This window comes from Aythya fuligula, chromosome 2 (genome assembly GCF_009819795.1).
Source record: "Aythya fuligula isolate bAytFul2 chromosome 2, bAytFul2.pri, whole genome shotgun sequence".
NCBI lineage: Eukaryota > Metazoa > Chordata > Aves > Anseriformes > Anatidae > Aythya > Aythya fuligula.
The window spans coordinates 32,838,933-32,866,524 of record NC_045560.1 but is presented as its reverse complement, the minus strand read 5'-3'; the positions used below and the strand labels follow the sequence as shown (position 1 = coordinate 32,866,524).

The 27,592-nt window shown below is 37.2% G+C and overlaps 1 protein-coding gene across 1 annotated transcript; it reads left to right on the top strand.

Annotated features, from left to right (window-relative positions):
* The first annotated feature begins 11,673 nt into the window (after positions 1-11,673).
* On the top strand, positions 11,674-26,959 carry MACC1 (MET transcriptional regulator MACC1). The gene is made up of 5 exons (XM_032180626.1): positions 11,674-11,742; positions 14,888-15,002; positions 17,269-19,307; positions 21,977-22,165; positions 26,744-26,959. The coding sequence occupies exons 1-5, from the start codon at positions 11,674-11,676 to the stop codon at positions 26,957-26,959; spliced, it is 2,628 nt and encodes an 875-aa protein (XP_032036517.1).
* Positions 26,960-27,592: the final 633 nt, after the last annotated feature.

Sequence of the window (27,592 nt, the reverse complement as noted above, 5' to 3'; positions counted from 1 at the left end):
AGGAGCTATGTCAACAATGTCCCTTTCCTGATATTTCCATGCTCTGCTGCTACCACAATAAGCTTACTCTAATTTGACCTTACATCTTTATAATTTCTACTTCTTGTGTGCAAGCCTTCTCCACTCATACCTTACCCTCTTTCTTGAATTCTTTTCAGCCCTTCTTCTTCTACTCTGTATTATCAGTAGACAGTTATCTCAGAAACTGAACTCCAGAGTAAAGTTGAGGCCATGTACTAATATAAAACATATATACATTGGTTCTGTAATATTTTCCCGTATTTTCATCTGCTTCTAAGTATAGCCCAGTATCTTATCTGCTTTCTTGGTATCTCTGGACTTCAAGAAAACATCCTTATTAAATGGTCCAGGATCATGCTTAAACTTTTCCTAAGAAACTACAGTTAGTTCAAAACTCAATCTACATGAATAATTTTAAATATCAAATATAATATAAATTTTGGCTCCTCCAAAAATGCCTCTTCATGTTCTTATCTGCAACAAGATTAATCTCACATTATCCAGTTTATTTAGATTTCTGGTAGTTATTTATATTCTGTCCTAGCATTAGTAACTGAAGTAAATTCATTTACTTATTTATTGTGAGCAAATGCTTTTACTTCACTTTTCACGGACCTCACCTTCCTACTCTCAAGAACTTTATTTAAAGTGCCTGCTATGTGAGCATAGGTACTGATGTACCTGCCAAGGAGTGTTAGCAAAGTTGAATGAGGGTTTTGAACTACTAAAAACTTCAGCAAATTGAAACAGTCTTATAGCTTGCAACAAGTGATGTTTTGGATTCTTGGTGATGGGGAAGAAAGGCTTTTAGATTTGGATGTGTCTGTGTATTCCCTTCAAGGAATTTTATAGGAGGTGTGTGCTGCAATGGTAGGAGTCCCTTTCCTGCATGAATGACCTTCGCTATTTGAGCCAGTCTGCTCAGGAGGAAGCCAGCTGATAACGTGGTTGAAAGTTGCATTATGTAGCTTTGGGTGCTGCCTCCCTCCTACTTTGTGGGTGACTCTGAAGGATGGATTGCACTGGAAACCCAGTGAATATTCTGGCAGCCTAGAAGAGGCTCTTCTAAACCTTATGCTCTTGTGATATGTACTTACAAAAGACTCTGGATGACAGTTATTGGAACCCAAAATGTAAACAGTTGAATCATCCATTTTCTTTAGCTTGCTCAATGGGAAAAAGACCTCTTTAAGTTATCAGAGGAGCTCTGTGAACCCAAGTACTTAATAATCTTTGTATTCCTCTTTACAACATACCTGTGAGATGGGGAACTGCCATTTTACTTTCGGTAAAGTCTTGCTTTACATTTAAGTTGCTCTAATGGCTACCTGCTGTTGAATGGCATAGTCCCACTTCTTGCACCTTGCCATTACTTCCCACAGACCAGCACAGGTGAACACTGACTCATCAGTGCCTGGGCCAGCTCACTCTAAGACCAGATAAGTACCAGTGTTGATGCAAAGGAGGAGTAGGACTGCTGTTTTCTGGAGCAGCCAGACAGATGGCATCCCCAAGAGCAGGCTTAGCTTTAATCACAGTGCTGGATGAACTTGTCTCTTGCCTAATATCTTTAAAAACTTGGGAGATTTGACACTAGCTCTTATCCCAAGCTTGTTCTGAATGAATTCTCTAATGTCTCTCTTTCTCTGGAAGCATATAATACTTACCTGTTTTAAGTGGGAGTTAATTCTAAAATATTGGTTCTTACTTTAATTTGCATTGACCTCTAGTTAAAAAGTAATGGTATTAATTCAGTTTGCACATTAATTTCTAGTCCAAACTGCCAACAAAATTGCTTGTCTATTGTGCCAGTCCTCTTGCCATCACAACAAAGCAAAAAACTCCTTGCTTATTGGCTGTATCACAGAGCATTCAAGTAATGACTTGATGAGTTGTTGGAGTTCCCACCTGAACCTAGGCCTGTCAAGAACAAAAATATCGCCAGTAGACTCAAAGCTTTTGACCTATTGCTGGAAGATCCTACACCTTATTTCAATCCTATAACCTAATTGGGATCAAACCTTAGGTATGTATCTACAAGGAAAAGAAACTGTATTTCTACATATGGTAAGATGCGTAATTAAAAGGAAATGACTGCCTAAAATAACTAGGGGGAGGGGTGGGGCAGCTGGCAAGACTTTTAGGTGGTTTGTTTTTATTCATAGGTGATCTCATGCAATAGCAACTCTGAGCCCTGGGGTAAAGCCTGCAATTCAATGATCATCTTTTTGAATTCCCTCACTTTGATCCACTAGCCCTCATTTAACAGATCCTCTCTAAAGGTGGGGGATGCGATACAGCAAGGAAACAAGAACTCTCAGTTTATTCATAGTACTGTCCTAATTTCTGCAGCATAAATTGTCACCTGTTGCTCCGTGTGAAATTATAGTGCCATGAAACTGAGTAATAGCTGTTTGTTCTTCTGCTCAGTGCGTGCATGCGTGCTTCTCTCTCTTTGTTGTTGTTGGCTTTCCATTTGAAATTTGGTCTGTTTAATTTGCTTCCTGTAAACTGTATACAACTATCAAGTGAAATGAGCAATGTGACAAAATATATTTGTAAAAATGCATTAGCTTTCCAAGGCAACATCTAACAATTACCAGCAGAAGCAGCTGAGAACTGAGGGTGGGGGTGTGGAACAGATAAGCAGAACCCAAAACAAATCCCTTGGCTTTCCATGCCTATGACAAACTACAAGCTGGCAAGGGGAGAAGCTGCCCAGTCCTTCAGCTAGATGGTACATAGGCCATGGATTACACTAATTGAACAAGCCCCAGTGTTAAACTCCATATACCTATATGGACTGTGGGAGAAGCCAGCTTGGCTTTCCCAGTAGGATAACAGCTTATTTATTTATTTATTTATTGGTGTGCTCAGAAGCATCTGAGGGGGCTGCATGAATCTAATTGTAAATTGTAATCAACCTAACATATGATCATAATTTCTTTATCTGATCCATGGAGAACAAAAAGTGCATACAGTGGCTCCTGCGTTACCTGTGCTCTGGCAGGCAACAAGGCACTTACTGCTCTGCCAGCTGGATCCCTCCCACAGTGACTTGCTAGGCTTGTACCATCAGGTGTCTACTAATGTGGCTGCTGAGCAGAGAAGTGCTGCTAATCTGGAAAATATGTAAGAGTCCTTTGCACCCTGGAATTCCCCAGTGTGTTCTTAACAGTCGTGATTGTACACCAGTCACAAAACACACAGTCAGGAGGTACTGTGTACATTACTGGTGTGCTCCCCAGAAAACTTGTTGTTTTTTTTTTTTTTTTTCCTTGAGAGTTTTCTTGCCTTCATGTTGTGTATCGTACAAGAAACATAAGGGCAATTTGCTTGAAGGCTGAGCTTTAAGTGTGTGTTTTGTTGTCTTTTTTTTTTTTTTTTTTTATAAGTGATAAAATTTCAGACTTTTAAGTCTGGCTACTGGTCAGTTGTTTTACCAGATAAAAGAAAACATGGAAGAGAGGAAAAAAGACAATGGTGTGTGTGTTTTTATCTACACATATAAGTAATTTTCTGCCAACTGTTATACGTAACTACCATTTACTTGTATGCAGTTTTGATAGGTGATTTCTCTTCATAGCTGAAAAGTGAGGCCAAACCTAGCCATGCCAAAAGCTCTCAGGAGGTGTTACGAATACTTACCTTGTTCTTAAGTTAATTGTGTTCTCAGAGTGTGAATGTTTTGGGATAGAGAGGGACTCTTGTGGTATTTATGCAGTGACTGTTAAAGCCCTGATCATAGTGGCAGTTTTTTTCCCAAGGCACCCAAACATCCTGTGCTCTGTCACTGGTTTCCTGTGTGGTCTGGGACAAGTTGTTTGGAGACAGATTTTTTAAGGGGCTTAGTGCTTGTTTACGCAGTTCTTACGGTAGGAGTGGAAGACACAGGAATGTGGCTATCAATCTATTTGTGTTTTAGTTTTACATCTGTAAACTGGTCTATCTCAGTTTCCCCCATCCCCATCCTTGCCCTTTCTTGTCTTGTGTATTAAACGATCAGCTCCTTGTGACCAGGATGTACTTGCTATGTATTTGTACAAAGCTTAGCAGAGGGATGCTGTTGCAGTTAGGCCTGCCAAAGTATAAATGAAAAAGTAGAACAAAACCCTAGTTTGAATCCCACAATAATGTAAACATCAGCTCAGGGTCTCAAGATTGGATGTGTCTAATAATTTCAATTCAATAAAAATGTATTTAGCTTGGCACAATAATAGCTAGGTGAAAGTCTGTGGCCTTGATTCTGCATAGGGAGAGTAAAGATACTTGTTTTGTTTCTTTTGGCTTTGAAATCCTTGAATAAATCAAATCTAGACATTCTGAAATAAAAGTGGCAGTGGCAGCTGCCAGCTTTTGAACTTCTATGCCTGTTGCCCTCAAATCTATGTCTCAAGCCCCATTCCTCTTGGGACAGATAAGTCTGGGAGGCTGAACTGCCTACACCTTTCTTGGGTGGCAAATTGACCCTCTCCTAATAAGGAGAAAGTGGAGCAAAAGCTCACTTGCTTTCTCTCCAGGCAAATCTTTGTATGGATTACACTTAAAGCTCACTTAAAGCTGCTTTTTTTTTTTTTTTTTTAAACGTTAATCTCTAAAAAATATTAAGACAAAAGTATTTGTGTGGACATTAGTGATTCAGCATACTGAATGATGATGACAACCATTGAGCTAGCTTAGTAAAAACTTGCTAAAATCAGTAGTGTGAGGTGAATTTAATGATCTCACCTAAATAACGTAATCAGACAACTTTGAAACAGAACAAACTTTTCAGTTACGTTTGTCAAGGCAGTTTGGGCATATAGTCATGATGTGAAGCTGAGCACAATCTGCTGTTGTTCTGCAAATCATAACTTGCACCTAACTCAACAAATGTCTTATGTTGTTACTGATGAACTACTGACTGATACTTCTTTTTTTGGTGGGTGTGGATGGCTACGCAAGAGCTAGTAGAAAAACACTACAGTATATAAAGTTTTTTTATGCCACAATTAATTCAGATTTTGAGCAAAATTTTGCACATTTCTGCTTATTGCAGTCTAAGTTACTATACAAATAAAACCCTAGGCTGAGATGTTAGTAGCTGACCTAAACCAAGTTAATGCCTAGGCAACATTTGGGCAATGCACCTCTGCAAATACTTGTGTAATTACAGTTTAGATGAAGCTGTGGAAGCAGAATCTATCTCCTTGGAGTTTTATTTTCATACCTTCTACTCTTCTTGCTCTCTGTAATAGACTGCTCTCAGCTGGAGAATCCTATGTTCTGCAAATTTCTGCTTTGCATCATCATGAAGGCAGTGACCCCACACTAAATGGCCTGTGCTGGTGCCTGTAGGGCCTCTGAAGCCTGGGCTAAGCATTCCTTCTGATCTGCTGTAGCCAATGTGTGAGATGCTATGGGCAATTTCTCCCAGCAGGCAGAAATTGGCCTCCCCTTCTGGAAGAAGAGTATCTGACAAGCCTCAACACTTGGAAGCGTATAAGAATTATCGATTAAAGTAATATCTGTGAAACTAATGCAGCTTTGCATGATGTTTAAATATCTCTGGGTAAACGTCCCAGTAGTCCCAGATAAATTTTCTACAACTTTTTTTTGGTAATAGCCTATAGAGCTAGAACCAGTGGAGATTGGAGGTAGGGTGCCTGTAGCAGCCTGAATGGTAGGGCTGTTAGAACGAGACAGCTGGAGCTGTGTTGTTGTTTTTGAGTGTGAATAGAGTCAATAAGAGGTTAAAGGCAGCATAGGAATGCCTGGGCAAGAATGGGGGACTTTTTCTATTTGAATAGTTTCAGAGGTCAGCCAGCTGTCTCTGAGAACCTCAGGAATGGTTTCTGCCATTCCTGAGAACTTCATTGTTCTTTAAGTGTTTTCAGTGGGTAACCCTAACTGCAGCTAAAAATAGTTTTTGTTCTTTTTCCTGGATGGGAAACCCACCTGTACACTGAGGTATTGTATCCATGCTAAGGGTATGTATCACAAAAGGGAGAACTGCTGGGAAAGACACTGCCGTGCAGTGGAGAGAATGAAGGTGGATATAGAACATAGGGACTGGAGGAAGAGGAGAACTGGAACAACAGTCTCACACAATGTTTGTTCTCACTTTTTCTCTTTAAAGTATGACTTTGTTACCACTGCATAAACATAGATGAGATTGGATGTGCTATTCTAACAAGCAGTAAGAAAAGTATAGATTCCCTCTTCTCAATACAGAGGAGCAGAGAATTCAGCCAATGATCTTGTAAAGCAACAAGATTTAAGAACTAAATTTTGACAAGTAAGAGCATGGAATTTATTGGGTGCTTGTTGTCTCAAATCTCCTTGAATTCAACTGTTTCCTTAGAGTAACATCCATGTAGACCTGTATATCCATGTAGATACTGTAGATCGATTTTTACATATAATAGAATTGCTTCTATTCCAGATTATAAAACTACTAGCAATGTTAGAAGCAGCCCTTCCTCTGTTTTCTTATGTAGCACTTAATTCTTCACCTGAAATATGTAGTCTGCTGTGATCAGAGATGGATTATTAAATGGGATCTGATATTATGTGTATTATGTGGCAATTTATCTTCCTTGGCCTTTTATTTATTTATTTTTTTTTCCCTGGATCATTACCACTTCAGAGTCTATCTGGTTCTATTATTGCATATTAATCATATTATTTCAGTAAAAGTATGACATTTTTAACAGTACTGTTGATAAGAAGTAGTTAAGGGTACAATTTAGATTCAAATGTCCTTTATTAGTAGAGAAAATACCCATTTAAACATAAATTGCTTTATATTTAAAAACTAAGATTACTTAAGAAGTTTTTCTTTCCTTCTTTTTCCTTTTTTTTTTTTTCTTCTTCTTGTAAAGTGCATGTATAATTGTTATGTAAAGCAAGAGTCTGCAATATAACAAGAGGTACTGGGTTTGGCTTTTTAGAGAACAGAGTATGTTTTTATGAATTCCCCTCCCTTCTTCCTTTCAAAATTGACATTTCAGCAAACAATGTCAAAAGTAACTTCAAAATATTGGCAGGTGTAACATAATGGACAGCTCAGCCAGTTACTAGCAACACAGGCACAGATGTTTTAAATGAAATGACATCTTACTGACAGAGAAAGTTCTAGCCAAGCTTTGGAAACTATAATTGCCATAAAAAGCAACAAAGAAAATGTGAGCTTTCTGCAGTATACCTTGGAAAGTATCACAGTGATTAAGACTCCATCTTAAATGCTCGCTTCAGTATGTTTCTATAGTGCCAAGGACTATCAAGTTCTTCAGTCAAAGAAGATCAATATGTGAAAAACAGGCTTTTTTTTTTTTTTTTTTCCTTAGTATATATATAATCACAATCTGTCAAGAATATTATTTGTTCTGTCACATATTCTTGTCTCTGTTATGTGGTCAGAAGTAAAGCAAAATGTAATTTGTGGCAAAATGTAATTTGTGGTTGTGCTGAAGAATGATTATGCTTATGGTTATTAACTTTTTAAGCTAGCCTCTAATGACAGCCAGAAGGGTCCTTGCCAAATGGATTTATGTTATTCTACCATGTTTAATACAGTCATTTTCTTGATATGGGTAGCTGTTTTAGTCATTTGTTTCCACGTTGTGCTTCTTCCATCATTTCTGTTCTCTATGTATCAATCTCCCTTCATATTTCTTGGGAGAACCAGAAGTGTATTACTTGATTTCCTCCCCTGCCCCATCTGCAGGCACTCACCTCAATTTCCAGAAACCGGAACACCAGAGAAAAGGTATTTCATACATGCCTAGATACGAAACTGAATTTATTTTGAGGTTCCCATTGCATGTTTTGCCTGTACAACCTTTTGCTGTCCAAAATAAAGTATCAACATGTACCCAGACAGGTACAGCAGGCAATCAAGTTTCACAGCTGAAAGTTCAAGATTGGGTCCTGGCACAGTGTCAGCCACATTGCTTTGTCGTATCAATTTTAGTTTGGAGTAGGAAAAACACATACAACCTTCACAACCTACCCAGCTGATACAGGTGCTTAACATCATTTGTTAATGTTAATTATAATTATAATATTAACTTAAAAAGCATTGTGAGTGAGTAAAATGGTGACCCTTCTCTGCAGGTGGATTCCTTGGTGCTTTGACTTAATGCCATGAAGAAAGCGTAATGTTTGTAGGGTTCCCCTTATCACATTGATGGTCCAAATGGGATATATTTAAATGTTGAAAGTCAAAAGGATTTTTTCCCCTGCCTGTGCTCAGTCCTTAAGTTAAAGAGTAATTACTTCTGTGAAACATGTAACTCAGTGAATTCCAGTTCATAATGGAAAACTAGTTCACAAATTTGACCTAGGTTTTATTTTCTGGGAATTGTTATCCTTAACTTTTTTTATGGGTGGCTAGTGGATGTGCTGTTTTCTCTATAAAACTGTAAGAGGGTTAAACAGCAAGACGCTACCAAAATTCAGTCTTTGGGATAGAGAAAGCTTCTCTCTCTCTCTCTCTCTCTCTCTCTCTCTCTCTCTCTATATATATATATATATATATATATATATTTAAGAAATCTCCTTTATTACTCTTGAAGTCAACCATGAGATTGTAAATCATTCACTACTGTTAATGTTATTGCTGCCCCTCTTTCCTCCCTTCCCCAGCTGCTTCCTGCCCTCAAAGACCACAGTTTATATCAGCTTGTATCAGTCCCTTTGCAAATTGTCTTTTGCCACTACTAGGCACTGGCAGGAGCCTTTTCTTACTGAAAGCATAATAAACACTATGCAGGAAAGTTAGTAGTGTTGCTTAAGCAGAGCTAATGTGCAAGTACCTGAGGTTTCATCTTCACTGACAGGTGAGTTGATCAGTTAACTACCCAGTGTAATTTCTGCTTGCAGCTTGGAAAGGTCTTATTTATTAGAAAGAGAATAAAGTAGGGGAAAAATACTCAATATAATGAGCATTTTGGAGGTATCTTGTACTTACAAACCTTGTCAAAAATTGCCAAGTATCTACGACTGTTTTTACAGTACCTCCAATGCTTCCTTGCTTCCCATGTGTGTATGACTCAAGGCTTCCACAGTATGTATGTTTGTATATGGTTAGTGAGAATCCATTGTGGTTTTTAAAATTATTATTGGTCTTAAAAGCTCTCAAGAAGTAGTAAGAAAATGAGTTTAAAGAACAATTAAGGTAATAAGCTTGCCAAGTTGGTTGCTCTGTTGAGCAAAAAGAAGAAACCTTACAACTTATGAAGCTGGAACTTAAAGGGCATCCTTACTTTCCATTTTCAGCACTTTAGAAAGTTACTTAGTGATGCAGATGGAAGGCAACATTTTTTTATTTTTTTTTTTTTTGTCCTAATGTTGAAGAGAAACCTTACTATATTTCAAAGCAGCAGCTGTAACCCAAAACACAACGTGAAGGTTTATGTGTGTTTTTTGAGGCTTCTGGAAAGCAGTGTTCCCAAATGTGACATTTATAATCAAAAATAAATACCGTAACCCTTATGCTTACTACAAACAATTTTAGAAGTGTAGATGTGTGGGAGGAAAGAAAGGGTACTTCTCTTGTGCAGAGAGTGTAGTCATTTCTGTTTGCATAGTATTCTCCAAACTGGCTGTAAAGCAATGAGTCTTACATGTAGGTAGCACAGAGCTAAGCAGAGGTTATAAAAAGCCACTGGTGAAGTTGTGGAAATCTAATGAGAGAATTACCCACTTCAGGTCACATTTTTATGTTGAGCTAAGACTACTAGCCCTACCCTTTAAAAGGTAGGTCAGAGTATTACAAACAGTTATTACACTAGTTACAAGCATCTCTGTAGAGAGATGTTTTGGTCTACAGAAACCTTAAACCCTGAGTTCAGAAAGGAATGTGAGCAGATCTACAGTACCCACAAACTGATATGTTTCCAGAACTTTGAAAAAGTAGATACCAAATAGTCAACTATTTAAAACTGGAATAAATTAGTATATATATCAATTAAAATCACCTCACTATCATTATAGTCAAAGCGACAAGTAAGGGGATTGCACTAAAGCACAGACGTTGCTGTTAAGTATCAGTAGGGTAGGTAACACAGGACTGAGAGCTCTTTAGCTGAAACATTAAAAAACACTTCTGTCTCAGTTCAAAAGAGATATGGATGCAATCCTTAACTGTCTCACATGCAGCAAGTTAACAGAGTCAACGACTTTATCACTTCAACTGAAAGCTTTGCATGCTGTTCTGTACTACCATTGGCCACTATCGTATCACAGTTGAGCTCTGTTACCAGAGATGGGTAAACTCATATCTAACATCCTGTCTCCAATCTCTGAGCTGCGTAAAGCTCTTCCAGATCATGAAAAACAAGGGTCTGTTATAAAAATGTCCCATTACTGTAACTGATGTTTAGTTAGGAACATGTTAATTTGCTGAGAACAGGCAGTTTTAGACTTGATGATGTGTAGGCCCTTTTGAAACCATCTCTCTTCTTTGTAATTGCTTTCTCTTTATAAATCCTTTGCTTCCCTGCATCTAATGGAATTTAAATAATTCAGTATACTCAGTATTTGGTTAGGTCAGGAACACTGTATTTAATCTTTTGATGAATAAGACTTGCTTCCTTTTCGGAAGTAAACTTGTATGTTTAATAACTCAACCTGTATACCTAGCAAGTCATCTTTCCACATGACAGCTGAGTGAGCCTGAGGAATGAAGCACATCTCTATCACCTGCTTGTGTTGCTTGTCCTGTCTCTGCAAATGCCAAAGCTTCATCCTCTGGATACAAAGGCCATGAATCATTGTGAATAATCACATGGCTGGGTATCAGTTTGTGTGTAAGTCCACACGGTGACACTGCCAAGGCAGAGCTCTGCTGTTAATACAGCCTGCTCTTGAAGAGGGGTAAACAGGGCTAAGGTTGAATGAAAGGCATATCACTAGTGTCTTGCTCTGGGATGTTGATCCTTTAAAAACACAAAGGAATGTGTTTGGTTTTGAGGACAGAGGCAGTGGGGAAGTGTTTGCTTTTAGGCTTTTTTGTTTTCTTCCTTAGCAGTATTTAAAGCACAGCAGGACATGTTTTCATTCGCATAGACTCTGGGAGTAGGGGGAGAAGGGGGGGAGTGCACTCAAGTTTTAAAAGACCTGGAAGACATTTCCAGAGGCATTGCATGCTGCAGTAATGCAGTTTGCAGCAAATCTATCTCCTGTTTTTTTCTGAAAATTTAACTGTTCTACTTGCAACTACCTTCTCCCCCTAATATGTTTTTCTTCCTCTGTGACCATGTTGCAGCTTTTTGCCAGAAGTACTGTGGGTCCTGCTTTCCCTGCTCCTACGGGTCACACAATGCACTCCAAGCTTTAACAGCAGATTGCACCTAGCAAGCTGTTTCTTGCCCTCATACAGAAAAATGCCATGTCTCTCAGCAGTCACTCAGGTTCACTCACTGGTCACCTCCATAGCTGATCTCTTTCCAATCTGTTCACTTCTTTGTTTCCTGCTTGTTTCATGCTGTGAGCTTACATAATATCAGTCAAAAAATTCTCTGTACGATTAAGTACTTGTGAGGTTACATCTTTCTTATTTAGTAGCTACAGCAAATTAAAAGGTTAGCTTCCCTTTCTTCCTGTACATAATTCCCTATTTTCCACAGCAAAAGGTTTTCATACCTTTCCCCTTCACTCTTGCTCAGCATGGCTTTCTATCCCACATGCATTAATCTCTCCTCTCTTGTGGGTGATCATTCTTCTGTATTTGCCCAGGTAAATTCCTAATTAACAGGGCTGCCCCATCAAAAGTTTCAGATAGGGTGCTATATTTGTCATATAATTTAACCATGGAAAAAAGGGGGAATATTAGATTTTTCTTATTGTATAGGTGTTGTACAAAGGCATTGGGGATTTAAGCATTTCCAGCACTAAGGCTGGAACATGGAGTAGACACGATCCAGCCTGCAGTCAGATCATGTAACTGTGTTCAGGAGGCACATTGCCCAGTACCCCACAGCATGGATACAGCTTGTCCTCAGCATTTCCCACATCCCTTGGCATTCTGACAAAACGTGGTCATCTTTTTTGCACAGAAACATCTATGTTGTCCCCCTTCCCTCCTCCTCTTCCTGGCTGGCCTGAAGATGTGCCTAAATCAAAGGGTCTCCCTCATCATGCTCAAATACCAAGGAATGCTTTCTTGAGGGGGGTGGGGGGGTGGTTATTTTTGAATGTAGTTTTCCTTTTCAGTATCCCCCTCTTCTGTCCTTGTGCCAGGCTAGTGCTAAAGGTTTTAAGGAGTTCCCAGTAGGAACTTTTAGGAAATAGCTTATTCTGTTTGCAGAAATTCATAGCTTGTATAAAACTTCTATATGCAATTTTGTTGTCATGTCTCTGTCAATATACTCCCACTGTGTACGAGATTTGTTTTTCTTTTTCATTTTCTCTCCCTCCCCCTTCCCTTAGGGTTTCCTATTTTAGTTTTTCTGCAGCTACTTGCACTGTTGTGTGCTCTTTCCTCATCTTTACTTACTGCCTCCCACGTCTCAGAGCTACTGAAATACTTGTGCTTTTTATTAACTATTTAAAGAATTGTTCTTAGATTAATATGTCATTTGATCAATAAATCGTCAGTCAGGGATTAGTGCTGGCAACACATACACTCATACTGTAAGAAGTAAACTTTCTTTTTGTACACTTAACTGGGAGTTTAGACTATGGTTACCTAACACTGGTGATTAAATAACCCTAATCCATGATGTAGAAGTCTGAAAATCTTGCGTGTTAATATATGTTCAGTTCTTCAAACTTCGAGTTGCAGCTGCAATGCAAAACAATTTCTTTGAAGTAATGCATATGCATTATCAAAGATACTGCTATTTACCACAGATGGAAGGAGCACTGACATTTTTATAGAGGTGTGGGATGTCAGATGTTGGGATGACAGTGTAGGTTGGGATGAAGGAGGCATCTTTGGTTCCAGTTTGGCGTTGGTACAGCATTAATAACAGAAGCTGCAAACTATTAGTCTTGGATGCTAGCTTTCACTGCCGTCTGAAATCAGATCTTCTAAGGCCAGAGGCTGAGGTTTCTGGCAACAGGGGAACCTGAAAGTCCTTACTGCCCTACAACAGCAAAACTGCTGGGTAACTTTCAGCCTTAGCCTGATGTCAGCCTTGCATCATGCCTGAGTACAAATCCACATCTGAACAGATTGCCATTTCCTGAATGTAGCCCTTGTAATAAGAATAAAAAGTACCAATTTACATCTGTAGTGCAGAAAAAAATCATGTCTTCAACTATCACCCTGTATGCAATGGAGACAGTCAGCTAGCTTCCAGTTTCTCATTCAGTAATGTTTTGATGTAATGCATGCTTCCTTTTTCCCAAAACTCACCTACTAAAATTCTTTTTTCTTACTGCTACAGAAAAATCAAGCCTAATACATCTTTTTTTTTTTTTTTTTTTTAGTTTAGTTTAATTTTAATCACAATTAATCAAGAAATCGAGATCTGAGTAGGCTGCAGTTGCTGCTGAAGAAGTGGCAGTTTGCAATACTTCAGACTCCTGAACAAAGCTAGCTTTTCTATCCTGTGGATACACCACAGAATTGTGACTTTGTGACTTCCCCCCATTTTTATTAAATAAATAAATTTTAAAAAATTTAAATAAATAATTAAATAAATTAAATAAATTAAATAAATAATTTTTTTTTTAAAAAAAAGCTTTAAATCCATGTCTTCATGTGTTTATTGGCAATCATCCCGTACTACCACACTACGTATAAGGATAGTCAGAGCTTTCTGGGAAAGTCATTAAGTGATCTTGGCTTATAACACAGATTTAATGAGCTCTCCTGTATAAAGAGGTCTAGAAGACTGTATTTCCTCCAGCTTCTGCTGTTGGGATGCAGTAACTTTGGCACATAGATACCCAACACTCCTTCAAAGGTCTGCAATTCGTCTTCCTGGGCAGCTGAAAACAGCAATAAGCAGTAGTACCTGTAAATGTCCATTTCCCTGTCACCTGCCTTAGAGGAATGTCCCTCATGCCCTGCCTTTGTGAGAGGTTTGCTCTTGACTCTTTTTTTTTTGTTTTAACCACAGCACCTGGTTTAAAGCTCTCATGTGGCCATATGCAAATGATGTCAAAATCAAACAGAACTTCTTGTAACCAGAAGAGAAAAGGAGAGACCTGAGCATCCTCTATTAGGTTGTTGCTGTGCTGGAATGCACCCCTTGGTAGTGTGTTTTAAGTCATACATGTACAGACTAACAGGAAAATCTGAACTGATGTTCACTCAGGGAAGAGCATAGGAAGAATAATAAAGCAGAAGGGGTCAGTAATATTTTATATCAATTGACAGAGGAAGGAATGGACCTAGATCTTCCCCTTCTAATTCCCTTTTTAAGATAAGGTTGGCTAGAAACTTTGGATGTTTATTTGACCCGATGATCTGTGTGACCTAATCTAGGTGTTCCTGCTCTGTCAGGGGGATTGGACTAGATGATCTTTCAAGGTCCTTTCCAAACCCTAAAATTCTGTGATTTTATTGATATATTAAGTTTTTATTCAAGACATTCAGAATGGAAGATATTGTATAACTGCCTTAGTTCCAACTGCAAGACATTTAGTTGTGTGACATACTGGACTTCGCCAGGGTCTGGGATACTGCATTGTACTATGGCTGTTGCATCTGGTATTTTTGCTGTAAATTAAGTAGTAAGACTCACTTGGGATTATGATGCTCTTGGGCAGACTTCATAAATTTAGTCTTACACCATAACTTCACTTAGGATTTTTTTTTTTTTTTTTTTTTAATTTATCCCATCACAGGAGCAAAGCTCGACTATTCATCAGTTTCTCCTTTTTCAAGTTACATATTTGCTAATGTTTTATACATTTAACTGTTTTCTAGGAGGAAAACACTTCCAGTAGTGGAGCAGCTTCCCTCCACAACTCAGAGATTCCTCGGAGCAGGTCAGAAGGGACTTTGATTGATGTGGATGACCGGACACCTTCAGCCACCTACAGTATGTATCTTCTGTTATTTTCTTTACTAAGGCTTTCCACCTAAAGTCTGTACTTCTGCAAAGTTCCTGATAGTGTAAAGAGTTACCGCTATTCTGTAAACCCCTGCACAACAGAGGTTTTTTTTTGTTGTTGTTTGCTTGTATTATTTTTGTTTTGTACTACCCAGGCCATCATGGATGTCCCTGGAATCAGAGTGCAAGGAGTTGTCAAAAAGCCGCCTAGGAGAAAATTGACAGCAAAAGACAAGTCCCCTGTTATAATAAATGTGGGTCAGGCAGGTTGGGAGGAATTGCTGGAACCATTAACCTTACATGGATAAATTCTACTTAGTGTATGTTTGTTATTTAGGATTTATTTAGGGTATGTTTGTTATCCAAGCTCCTTTCATTTAAGGTTTCTTTAAAATACCAGAAATCTGGCAGGATAACTTTGGAGTTAGTACTGGTTAAAAACTTGACTTTTAGCCTGTAGAAAATTGTGTTTAATGTCAGCGGAGTTAATCTGAGTTAAAACAAAAGTGACTTTAATCTCATTGTTAGCCAAAAAGTTAAGAGAACGTTCCCCTTCACAAGATAGAACTTCTCTTAGCTTTTGTTTAGTAGCAGATGTAAGAGTGAGTCTGGCACTTGCTGTGCAATCTGGGGAGTAGAAATTACTTCCTTGCTAACATATAGCACCTCAGTAACCTGTACTGTTACCTTGGCATGAGAAAAGAATCCAGCCTAATGATTTGGGCTCTGCCAGAGTTTTCAGCTCAGACTTCCTGTGGAAACATACCCTTTAGAAAGGGGAAGGCTGGAGTGTTTTTATTTTATTTTTATTTTTTAACACATATGTATTTATAGAATGTTATTTTGGGGATTATTTAATTTATTTTCTAATAAAGGATTGTACTGTAATAGCAACAAAATGCAGGGAAAGCTTTTGGACATTGGGCAGAAATTAAAAGCCTTTTCAGCTGGCCATTGAGCAGTCTGGTGTTCCTGGCCAAGCCCAGGTCAAGAGCTATCCCCAGGCTCACTCATCCCACCAACAGCATTCCAGATAAATTCCATTTTGGTTCTTCTCACTCAGGATTTTTCAGGAAATGTAGAAAAAATAATCACTGTTTGGGCTTTTTTGTCACAGTTCATGAAAAATTGGAAACGAGAAGTACAAATGCTTCAGCATTTTTATTTATTTATTTATTTTGGTTGAGTGCACTGTCATTCCTACATTTGAGCAGTAATAAATAACTTTGGAGAAGGTGGAAGCTATTATGGGTAGTGTAATAGTGAAAGATGTAAGTATGCTGAATGAATAGCAGTGCTGTCTTTCCCCACTCACCTTAAAATTCTTTGTAAGGATGTAGGAAGAAGGGATGCTATAGAATAATAATGGCAAACTGTTAGTCACAGAAAACTTTAGCATAAAAGGTTTCAAACACTGTTTGTTGCAGGAGGTATGAGTCTTAACCTATAAACCAGCTTCTGGGAACTGTTATTAATATAGACTTGAGACATATTCACAACAAATAGACATTGTTAATGATGAGTATTTTTATTAGAAGCCATATTTAAATATTACTTGTATCTTTATTTGCTTATTTAAGTTCAATGTCAAAAAATAATAGCCACAAAAACATTTCTCTCAATTTCAAATTGTGCAATTCATAAATTATACCAATGAATTTTTAAAAGGAAAGATAGTGTAACAAATTCCATTAAGACAAATGAATTGTAATAGTGCTGTTATCAATTAAATGCATGGGCACTACCATGAAAGGGAATCCTGAATAACACATTTATCTGTAGTGTCTACAGTGTTCAAAAAATGAAACAGTAGTTGTTTAATCTTTGCATAGAGAAAAAAAAAAAAAAAAGGAAAGAAATGCATAAAATTTTGTAACAGGCCAAAGATTACTGAAATGTAAGGGTTTAAAGCTTAAGGTACCTTAGTATACTTGATGCCAATTAATAGTTCTAGGAGTTGGTAATGATCAGCATCTTGCAGATGATGCTTTACATCCTTCAACAGTAATTCAGTTGCACACTTTATTTATTATTAACAAAATTCTTAATGTTGCTTAGAAATCAATATTGATGCTCTTTAAAGTCCTGAAGAAGAAATATATAACTCTTTTCTATAACAACTTGATCTGTGTGCATTTTAGGGGGATAAATTTAGTTTCCTGTCATCAATTTAATAGAGTATTGGTTAGAAATGAATGAAATGTGTCAAGTTTCTGTGATTTAGGAAATACTTCTGTTTCTTTCTTTTAAACAGATGTCAATGAAAGTAAATTGGATTTGGATATTGACTGGTCTGACCTCTTAAAACATGCCCATGTTGTTTCCAAGACCAATCCTTTCTGGAATGAATTGTCAGCCTCCAACCCTTTTGTACATGACATAGCTGCTTCCAATAGAAATGAAAATAATAAATACCTTTCTGTCTTGAAAGAAAAACCCTATTTGTTCTCTAAAGTTTCTAGCAATAGGGATTCTTTGGCTTCCTCAGGTGACGAGCTAGATATAGACTGTCTTCTAAGAAAGACCTCAGCAAGAAGATCTGGACGATCCAAGAGTGTTTCTGACTTCTTGGATATTATTGATAACCGAAGATTTAATCCTTGCAAGACAATACCTCAAAAAACTATACCTTCAGACATTACATGTCTTCAAAATGACCGTGAAGCCTACAAGATGGCTTGGTTGAATCACCGACAGCTGACTCGGTCTTGCCTAGATTTAGAAGCCATGAGCCATAGTCCTGGATGGGCACAGACGCAAGCTACTGACATTCATATAGTTTGTAAACTGAACCATGAAGGGGGTTCAGTTCATCTACCTGACTCTGATATCAATGTTCACATCCCTGTGGGTCATGTATTACCTGGAGAATTCCAAGAAGTTGGCTTAAGGGCTATTCTTAATCCTCCCTCTTCCTTTAACAATGACTTGTCTAGCACTGTAAGTCCTCTGATAGAACTCACGCTGAGCAACCTCAACACGAAAGAAGCTATTTTCCTGGAGGTGAAAGTTGCAGCTCAAGTGAAGAATGATCCTCTCAGCCAGGTTATGAGTGATATTGTGTGTTTTTTTAGTTTCAATAAAGAAGGACCTTTTAAGAAACTGGGGAATTGCTACACTTATCAAGATACCATACAAGTGAAACTAACGGACCTAAGTCATGTGATGTATGCAGTGATTGCAGTCCAGGCAAACAAGCTCCAGCCTCCAGCCACTAATGTCTGGGATTATGTGCATAGAACTGTCTCAGTTGGAATTTATGGTCCCAAATATATTCATCCATCTTTTACAGCAGTTTTTGCAGTGTTTGGTCATAACTACATTCCAGGAAAACTTACAATTTGTGATATAAAAAAGGGGGGGAAAAATATGCCTCCTGTTGTGTTTCAGCTGTGGGGAAAACATACATTTCTGCTGGAAAAGCCCCAGGATCTAAACATTTCTTTGGTATCCTGTGATCCAGATTTTGAGGTAAAGATGGAAGACCAAAGCAAAAATATTAAAGAGGAGGAACTGAAAACTGGTGAAATGGTCCGACACCAATTCCTGTTTTCCATGCTAGGATGCAGGGAGATGCATTTCTTTGTTTTTCTTGTTCAGATTAAAGTCTTAAGAAGTAGCCAAGTAATGCAGTTCCATGTTACTACCCCTGATCCAGCTCCAAAATTAAGTGGAATTATCACTAGGCCAAAACGTTTACAAAAACGCAAAGAAATCAAGTCTGCACCTTTATTTTTAATACCAACAGTTAAATACCCAAAGTTTCAAGACAAAATTTTAAATGTTAATACTTATGGAGTGGCTTTGAAAACTGTGTTACGTCAAAATAAGATTGACTATTTGTTAGAATATTTTAAAGGGGATACAATAGCACTTCTTGGTGAAGATAAAGTAAAAGCCATTGGACAAACTAAAATAAAGGAGTGGTATGTAGGAGTTCTCAGAAAAAAGATTGGTCTGGTACATTGCAAAAACATAAAAGTGATTTCTAAAGAGCAAGCTATGGACACTACTGACAGTGAGCTAACAACCAGGAGTCTTGTTGAACAAATCGTATTGCCATTTAAAAAACTGACTTATATCTACTCGGTAGTTTTATCTACAGTGTCAGAGAGTGTTTATGACTGGAGAGCTTTGTCTGACGTGCTAGGATATTCACATATGTCTTTGGATGACTTTAATGAGGCACATGGCGATAAAGAATCGGACAGAGTTGCACATGTTGTGAAGAGGCTAAAGGAAGACTGCCATGCTAACAAAAAAAAGAGACTATTCCTTTATGAGCTCATTATTGTAAGTATTGCATGAACTAACTTGGTTATTGGGAATATATTGCCAACAGGCTACTCAATATATGAACAACAAAATACTGTTCTGCACCTTTACAGGATTCTTTATAAACCCTAACGTATTACTAAAACTTGCAGATACCTATAGGTGGAAAGTACATCTAGATTCTCATGAAAAATAATACTATGATCAATTCATTCTAAATAGCATCCTGTAAGAGTTCCAGGAGGTTCATGTGTGATTACTTATATACATATTTATACATATATACATATATATATATATATGTGTGTGTGTGTGTGTGTGTTTGTGTGTATATTTCAATCCTGGCCTTATATACACACACACACACACACACATATATATATATATGTATATTTATATACACACACACACATATATGTGTGTGTGTATATATATATGTATGTATATATATATATATATATATATATATATATAAAAGGCTAGGATTGAAATAGTTGTCTTTCGTCATGGAAGTCATGATCATGGTAAACTGTTTCCCTGAGTTGCTTCCAATCCCAATTGGAAGCAATTAGCAACCATGTAGTTTGGGAACTCTATTATTAGTATGTCTGCTGTAATATGCATGTCTAAGATTGCGTTATGTTTTTAAAGCAGGCAAATCATGACCCACCTGTTGAAGACAACATTTTCTTTCTATACATGACAACTTCATAGTTAATGTTGTAGCTACCTAAGGACAGTAATAAAAGTATTTTAACAGGTATTTTCATGGGCCTCAGTTGCAAGCCACTGAACAACTTCTACATGATGCAGTACTGCTACATGTAAATTATGTGATTTACTCCTATGTGCTTTGAGGTAATTGGTTGCATTTTAAAGCATATTATTTTGCATTCAAATAATTAAAATATTTAATAATAAAATAAATAATAATTAAAATATTGAAAATTTACTCTTAGAGCTGCGTGCACACTAATTTGGAATTCAGGATTACTCAATTCTGTCCTTGTCTCTGCCTGAAAGTGTTCTAGTATATTTAGGGACAAAAGAAAATTAAGTTTTTCATTCAAAGATGAAGTGTGTGTAAACAAAAAATGTGTGTTTAAAAATTCATGTTTTAAAAATACGTGAATTCAGCCCTTCATCTGAAACCTTTTGACTGTCCCTGTGAATTGCAAACCTCAACAGGGTGTGCTTCTCATAACTAGTTTGTTCTCTTTGATGTGTTGACAGCAATTTCAGCAAAAAGATTCAGAAAATTTTGGCAGCAGTGGTGGCTTACACAATTCCTAACTCTGCACTAAATGAAATAAAACTGAACAAGTACAAAGGACAGTTTAGCTTGCTGTCTCCAAAGGGCGGGAGCAGCTAAAAATGAAAATGACCCAAACTTTTGATTGAATATGATGATATGAAGGGGTCACACCAGAACAGGCAAAAAGTAGAGTTCAATTAGATTAACAAGTTTATTTTTTTTTTCAGATGTATATGATTATGAGCTATGAAATACAAAAGCAATTCCCTGTTTTTCTAAAGCTAGACTTAAAGACTTATCTTTTATGTTACTTGTTGATAGAATTTACTGGTTAGTTATTTTAATTAATTTCCTGTTTTCACGTCTAATAAGGTTCTTGGTTCTCATCAGATCAAAGACAAACTGAACAGCTTGGTGTACACTTTGCTGAAGTGTAAAAGGATTTGTTACTGTACACTATAGTCTGCTTCTTGCTAGCTACTTCAGTATCTTATTCTAGACAGGCAGTAGCATGAGAGTTTCGGATCCATATTCAGTATTTTCTAATTAATTAAGTTATATTAGACATCTTGCATACCAAAAATTCTACTGTTTGCAATGAGGATTTTTATTTATTTATTTATTTATTTATTTTGACTAAATGTTACAGATGTCTATTTTGTAGAGAAATGCTTGATATTTTCTTGAAAATCTGGAAACTAAGGAGCTTTTCTGGGTTTGGTTCTTGATCTTGCACTGAAAAGTCAATATTTACAGTGGAACATACTGTTCTTAATTTGAAGAGAAAAAAATAAAAAAAAAATACCACCTATTTACCTATTTTCTTATTAGCTCTTGTGTAAGCAAATAATAAAGGACAACGCAATATATCTTCATTTCAGGGCTTCACTGCTGGAAACACTTTAATTTGTTTGTTCTTAGAAGATCATTTAGCATACGGGAATGAAGATTTTAATGCTTGTGTTTCTGTGAAATGGTCAGCAAATTATTGGTTATGTGGGGGGAGTAAATCAGAGGGTACTGGCCATTGTAATCAATGATTTTCTGGAAAAGTAAACTAAGGATCATACCTTCGTATAAGAGTGCTCTAATTTCATTTTTAAGTTCCATGTCATTCTTTAAGAAGCTCAGTTTGATGTCCCAGATATTTTTGCTGAAGAAAAATATTTTTCCTTTAGGATCCTTGAGCTTGGCAGCACCCATGCAACACTGGAATGCTGAAGCAGATGAATGCCAGTCTATTTTTTTTTTTTTCTTAAGCTTATGGGCAGTTTTCCTATGAAATTATTGACAATACCTTTTAGGGAAAGTAAAACCTGAGGAGGGGAAGCTGTTCTGTCTGCTTAAAATTGCAGAATAGTGAAAACAAATTATAATGATGTTTGTAGGAAACTCCTTGGTGAAGGAACACTAATGAAAATGATTGTTGCAGGCACTTTTGAAAATAGATTGCCAGGGATTAGTGGCACGTCTTACCCAGGACACCATCATTTTGACTTCAGCTGTGAAGCTTGGCAAATACTGGCGGGAGCTCGCAGAGAAACTAGCCCGACTCACAAAGCAGCAAATAGAGGCTTATGAGGTACCCCACCAAGGAAAAAGTGGAGCAGTAGCTCTGGAGGTAAGGCTCTGGCGTAAAGCAGTGTACGTGCTTGCTCCTCAAATGCAGTCAATGACCTTTCTTCTTCCTTGCTATGTGTAGAAGAAACGCTTTTCCATTCTGTGTTTGTGTCAGATTTGTCACCTTTTAACTCAGGCAAGACAAACTCTGACACCACTTCCACCTCTGACCTATTATATGAACCTGACAAACCCTCTTTTAATTGCCATGCAGTTCATGTTATTTACCCTCCTTTGTAAAGCATTCTGGTTAAACAGAAGGATGACTTCTGAATAAAAAGTTGTCCTCTCAGATGTATTTTAGTGTGTACACATTTAAGAAGAAATTCAGGTACATAAATATATCTCTAGTGCTATCTGAAGGTGCTCAAAGGTACCCATGGCATCCATGCAATGTGACAGAGATGTCACAAGACTTAGGTTGGGCTTACACTTATGCTTCTCAGTTAAGGGCCAGCCTGTGCTCCTGACACATCTTTGCCTGGGCATCCAACTTGCTACCTATATTTCTCTACTTTAACACCAAAGCAATGGGATCCACTGTTGGAACTGATCCAGAACTGTGGGATCCACAGAGTTGTGTGCCAATGACTACTAGGCCTCAGACTAGGTTTTATCCTGAGCATCCTCTTTTTGAGTGTTACTGACACTCATAAATTGACCTTTCTGTTTAGCTTTTGCTTTGACTCTCCCTTTGCCTCTACTATCTATTCCCTCATTATTGCAAATAATGCACAATATCAAGCCTGAATTCCTTTTCTCTCAAATCTCAGTACCTAATGAATGGATTCAATTTCCCATTCATACCTGCACGACAACTTGGGATTAATTTTTGTTTCCATTTTCTTTCCCTGTAGCTGATTCTCCCTGTTCTCTGACAGGGAATTTTCCTTTCTGCAGTATGAATCCACTGAGTCTTTCATCTCAATTCTGTCTGCCTTATGATTGCTATCAAGAGATTTCTGCTCTGATCATGAACCTCTTACTCCCTTTAAATGCCTCTCCCCACCTCCAGTCCAATGTTTGACCATAACTCCAAGCATTTCTATATAACATTCTGCATTTCCTGCAAAATTATCATTACTGTTTGCAAACACTTCCTACTCGTATGATCTTACTTTCCTCTGAGCTATTTCATATGCTCTTGTTGTTTTTGCTTGTTTTCTTGCTTGCTTGTTTGTTTCTCCAGTTGTTATGGGTACATTACTTGTGCATGGATGCACCTTACTCCTTTTTTTTTTCCTAATAAAACTCTCAGTTCCAGCATACCCTAGTCTGCTACTCTTTTGTGAAAACAAACAAATAAACAAAAAACACCTCATTATTAGCTATGTCTGTCTGCACAGGTGTGAGTTTAAAGCATACCAGGTTTCTAGCACTAGTATCTCACATGGAGAATCAGCATCCTCACTGTCCTGTGAATTTAAGCTTTAATTTCAGTGCTTTCTACTGACCTTTGAAACTTCTCAGTGATCTAGTGAATTGAACCTCTGTACACAGAAAACAATCCTCTGCTTATAACATTACATGTATATTGTTCAGTAGGAGTGCTTATGTGGGAAGTAAAATGAATGTAGCTAATGCAGTGTAAATTCATACCTGTGTGGGCAAGCCCCCAGTGTTGTTAGAAGACTAACATTAGCCTGACTGCTTGTTTCAGACTGATTGGCGATCATTGCATTTATATAGCAGCTATAAAATAAACCCGATTAAAATCATCTTATTCTAGCCTGGAGTTTTCTAATGGAAATATTTCCTGTTGATAATAGTTGGTGCGCGAGTGGGAAACTAAGCAAAGATGAAAGAGTAATAAGTTTTGACTAATGATTGACTATTGTCTGAAAACATGAACCAATTATTTACTCATCAAGAACTATTCTACCATCAAAAGGATTGATTGGTCAAAAAATGTTTTTACTGAATATTTTACTTGGTGGGAGAAATCTTTTCTCTGATGATTGCAGAGGCAACTTGAGGTGCATACACTTGGTGCCTAGCTTTTGAAGAGCTTTTCATCAGTAAATTCCAAATCACTTTACTGAGGATGTACGTATCATTATTACCTACTCAGCAGAGGTAGAGGGAGAAGAGGGAAAGTGCAGGCATGTAGCTGAAGCAATGACTTGCCCAGCATACTGCAGTGATTTAATAGTTTGCCTAAAAATCTCCTTTGACAAAATTCAGGGATGTCAAACACAATACACTTCAGCCATTACATTAGAGTATGCAGATGTCGAGAAGGACCTACCTCAGATCTTCAGTATTAGTTATGTATGATGAGAATGTAGAATACTGCTGCCTTAATTGGTCATCACTGATGACCAATTCATAAAGCTTTTAGTTATCTATTTTCTTCTGTTGTTTTAGAGAGGGGAGGGGAAAAAAAAAAAAAAAAAAAAAAAAAAAAGTGCTAGAGTTGAAGAAAACAAGGTTTTTATTTTAAAGATTTCAGTTGCTTCTCTTACTGTACAGTGTCAGTCTGACCTTCAGTGTAAGTCAAAGAATAGCATCTTTTAATATTTCCTGTTTTTTCACATACTAGTGAAGATGATCAAACAGAAGGTTATACCATAATCCTTCAAATAGCCTGGTTCAACAGGAATATAAGGAAAGGAAGCAGGAGGCAGAGAAAAGCACAGCCAGCAGTAATGTATCAGGAAATCCTAGCTTCTCTTGTTGGATACCTTGTTTATCAAGCTAGAAATAGGAATAAAGAAACTTTCTGATCTCAACATAAATGCAAGCATGGTGAAATGCTTTATTTCACTAAAATAAGTTATAATATCAAGTATTTATAGTAGTACATTACAAACTTTTCTTCTTCTTCTTCTCAAAGTAACATCTGATGAAAGAATTAATCTTTTTCCATTTCTTCTCACAGGACACTAAGTGACTTTTCTTCCATCCTTTTGTAACCTTATGGTTATGAATTAAGACTGATTTGCTTAAAGTCTGCAGTAAGCATGGTTCATTTGGGATAAATAGTGATATCCTTCTCCCCTCTGGAGCTAAAATGGCAGATTTCATTCAAAGCATGGGCACTTTCATATGGTTTAAACTAAAGGCAGATACCAGACTAATCAGATTTGAGATATGCTATGGAGGAGATGAGTTGTATGAGTTTTTCCATTTGAGGATGGGGGAGAAAGGCAGCAGAAAATGAGGGAGCTGTTGACAAAAACTACAGTAGAACGAATCTTGCGATAAGTTTTTAGCCCAAATGTGGAGAAAAGCTCAGCATCATGGGCAAAGAAATTTTCTCCAGCTACTTAAATCTTCTAGAGATCAAACAAATAGAGCTCAAATCAAGGAAGCAGAGCTTTATGTTTTTTCACTTCTAAATTCACAGAATTATACTCAAAAATAACCATTTTTCTTCTGAACCATTAAAACTGCTTTTTCATTATATATATATATATATATAAATAAAAGTTAAATCTTGTAGAATTAAGAGGCTTTCTGATCACATCTGTGTGCATACATACACGTGTGCATATCTGTTCATGTGTTTTTATGCATCAGTGTATTTCTTTTAAAACAGCATATGATAGTACCATTTAGGAAAGTGAAAGATTTCTTCACCTTTATGCATCATCCATGCAATTGTTAACTCAATTGCTGTTTGCAAAACCTCTATTGCCAATGAGGAGTAGGGAACTAGTCACCCAAGTTAAATTTGCAAAAGCAGCAGCTGGGAAAACAATATTTCTGTTTGTAAACAGAAGAAACTTACTCTCCACATCAGCACTTTGAAGGATGTAAATCTAGCTTGGTATCTGAATCATGCTGTCATAGCTTCATTAATATAACTTGGCAAATGACAAATTACATTTGGGAAGGATATGCTCCATATTTGTTTGGCATAAAATAATTAAACGTATTATAATTTGCAAAAAGGAACAGTGGTAACCTGTTTTTTATTTCCTTCATTTGTACCAGAACACTTTAAATTGCATGTAATTTTAAGAAGATTATTATAAAAACTTCTCATTCCACTGTTCCTGGAATGTTTTTGTTTGTTTCTGTTTTGTTTTCTTTTAATAGATGGATCCTTCTGCTGATGTTACCAGAAAATATTTTGTAAAGAAAAGAAGTATGTTTGAAAGGTCCTGACTAAGTTATACAGCAGGGGGACAGTGGGATCTTAACGAGACAAAGTGGGTCTTTAACTACCAAAAGCAAAGTGAAACTCCAAATAGGAAAACTGCTGCTGGGTGTGTGAATTGCAAAAATGATCAAGTGTTTTCCTTCTACCCCTGTGCTTTGAGTTTTACTTTCAGACACAGATATATTCTGACTTGGTGATAATCATCTGAATGAAGGATTTTTCTTTCCCTTATTTACCTCTCTGAGAATTAAAGACTTTCATTTAAATGAAGTACATAAGGTTACCAGAGTCCTTTTGTTTTTGTTTGTTTTTAAATGAATATGCCCTATGTAATAAAGCATTTCAGTGTAGCTAGGGATCAAATACATTTTTTTTTTTTCTTTTCTCTCTTACTTTTCCACTATTGGAGAGATTTAGCTAAATAATTAGATTTCTGCAAATAAACCTTATCATTTCTTCCTTTATTTGCAGATGATGTGGAAACCTGCATATGACTTTCTCTACACGTGGGCTGCCCATTATGGAGATAGTTACAGGGATGTCTTACAAGACCTGCAGTCAGCCTTGGATAAAATGAAAAACCCAGTAACAAAACAGTGGCGAGAGTTAACCGGAACATTGATTCTTGTGAATTGCATGGAAGTATTAAGGGCAAGTGCTTTCTCCAAAATTGAGGAAGAAGAGTAGACTACCAAGCATGGTTTTGGAAATTCTCCTGGAAACTGTACAGTTATTTGTGTTTCATCGATGGTTCCAGAACAGGGCAAAATGAAGTCTGTTTTACCTGAGGTGATGTTGAGTATAGGCCCGTTCTCAACTACAGCTACCTGAGATTAACAGAGCTTGCTAAAAACTATAAAGGAAAAGGAAATAGGAGAAGAGTGGGGGAATAAACTGGTGAAGTCAATAAAAATGGCTGGAATTCTATAGGCCACTTTCTACAAGGAACTATTTCTGATTGCACCGATTTCTAAGTGGAGATCAGTTGTAGAAACAGAACCATGCACAGGTAAGTGTAGCTGATGGGGCCTAGAAATCTAGGCACCTAGAAACATTATTTTCAGGGACATTAAAATTAGAATATTTAATAAGTTTTAATTGATGTCCAAAGCCCTCATCTATAAGACCAGTGGCTTCAGGGTAGCCTTGAAAGAACTTTAGGATTCTTTGTCCTCAACTGGGGCAAAATCCCTCTCGTCCCAAAACAGGAATTCAAGTTATTTAATATGACATACTGGCTTGGTACGTACAGAAAGGCTGTAGACAGTTAATACCATCTTCTGTTTTATCATTCTTTTCTATATTTTCTATATTTTTTTC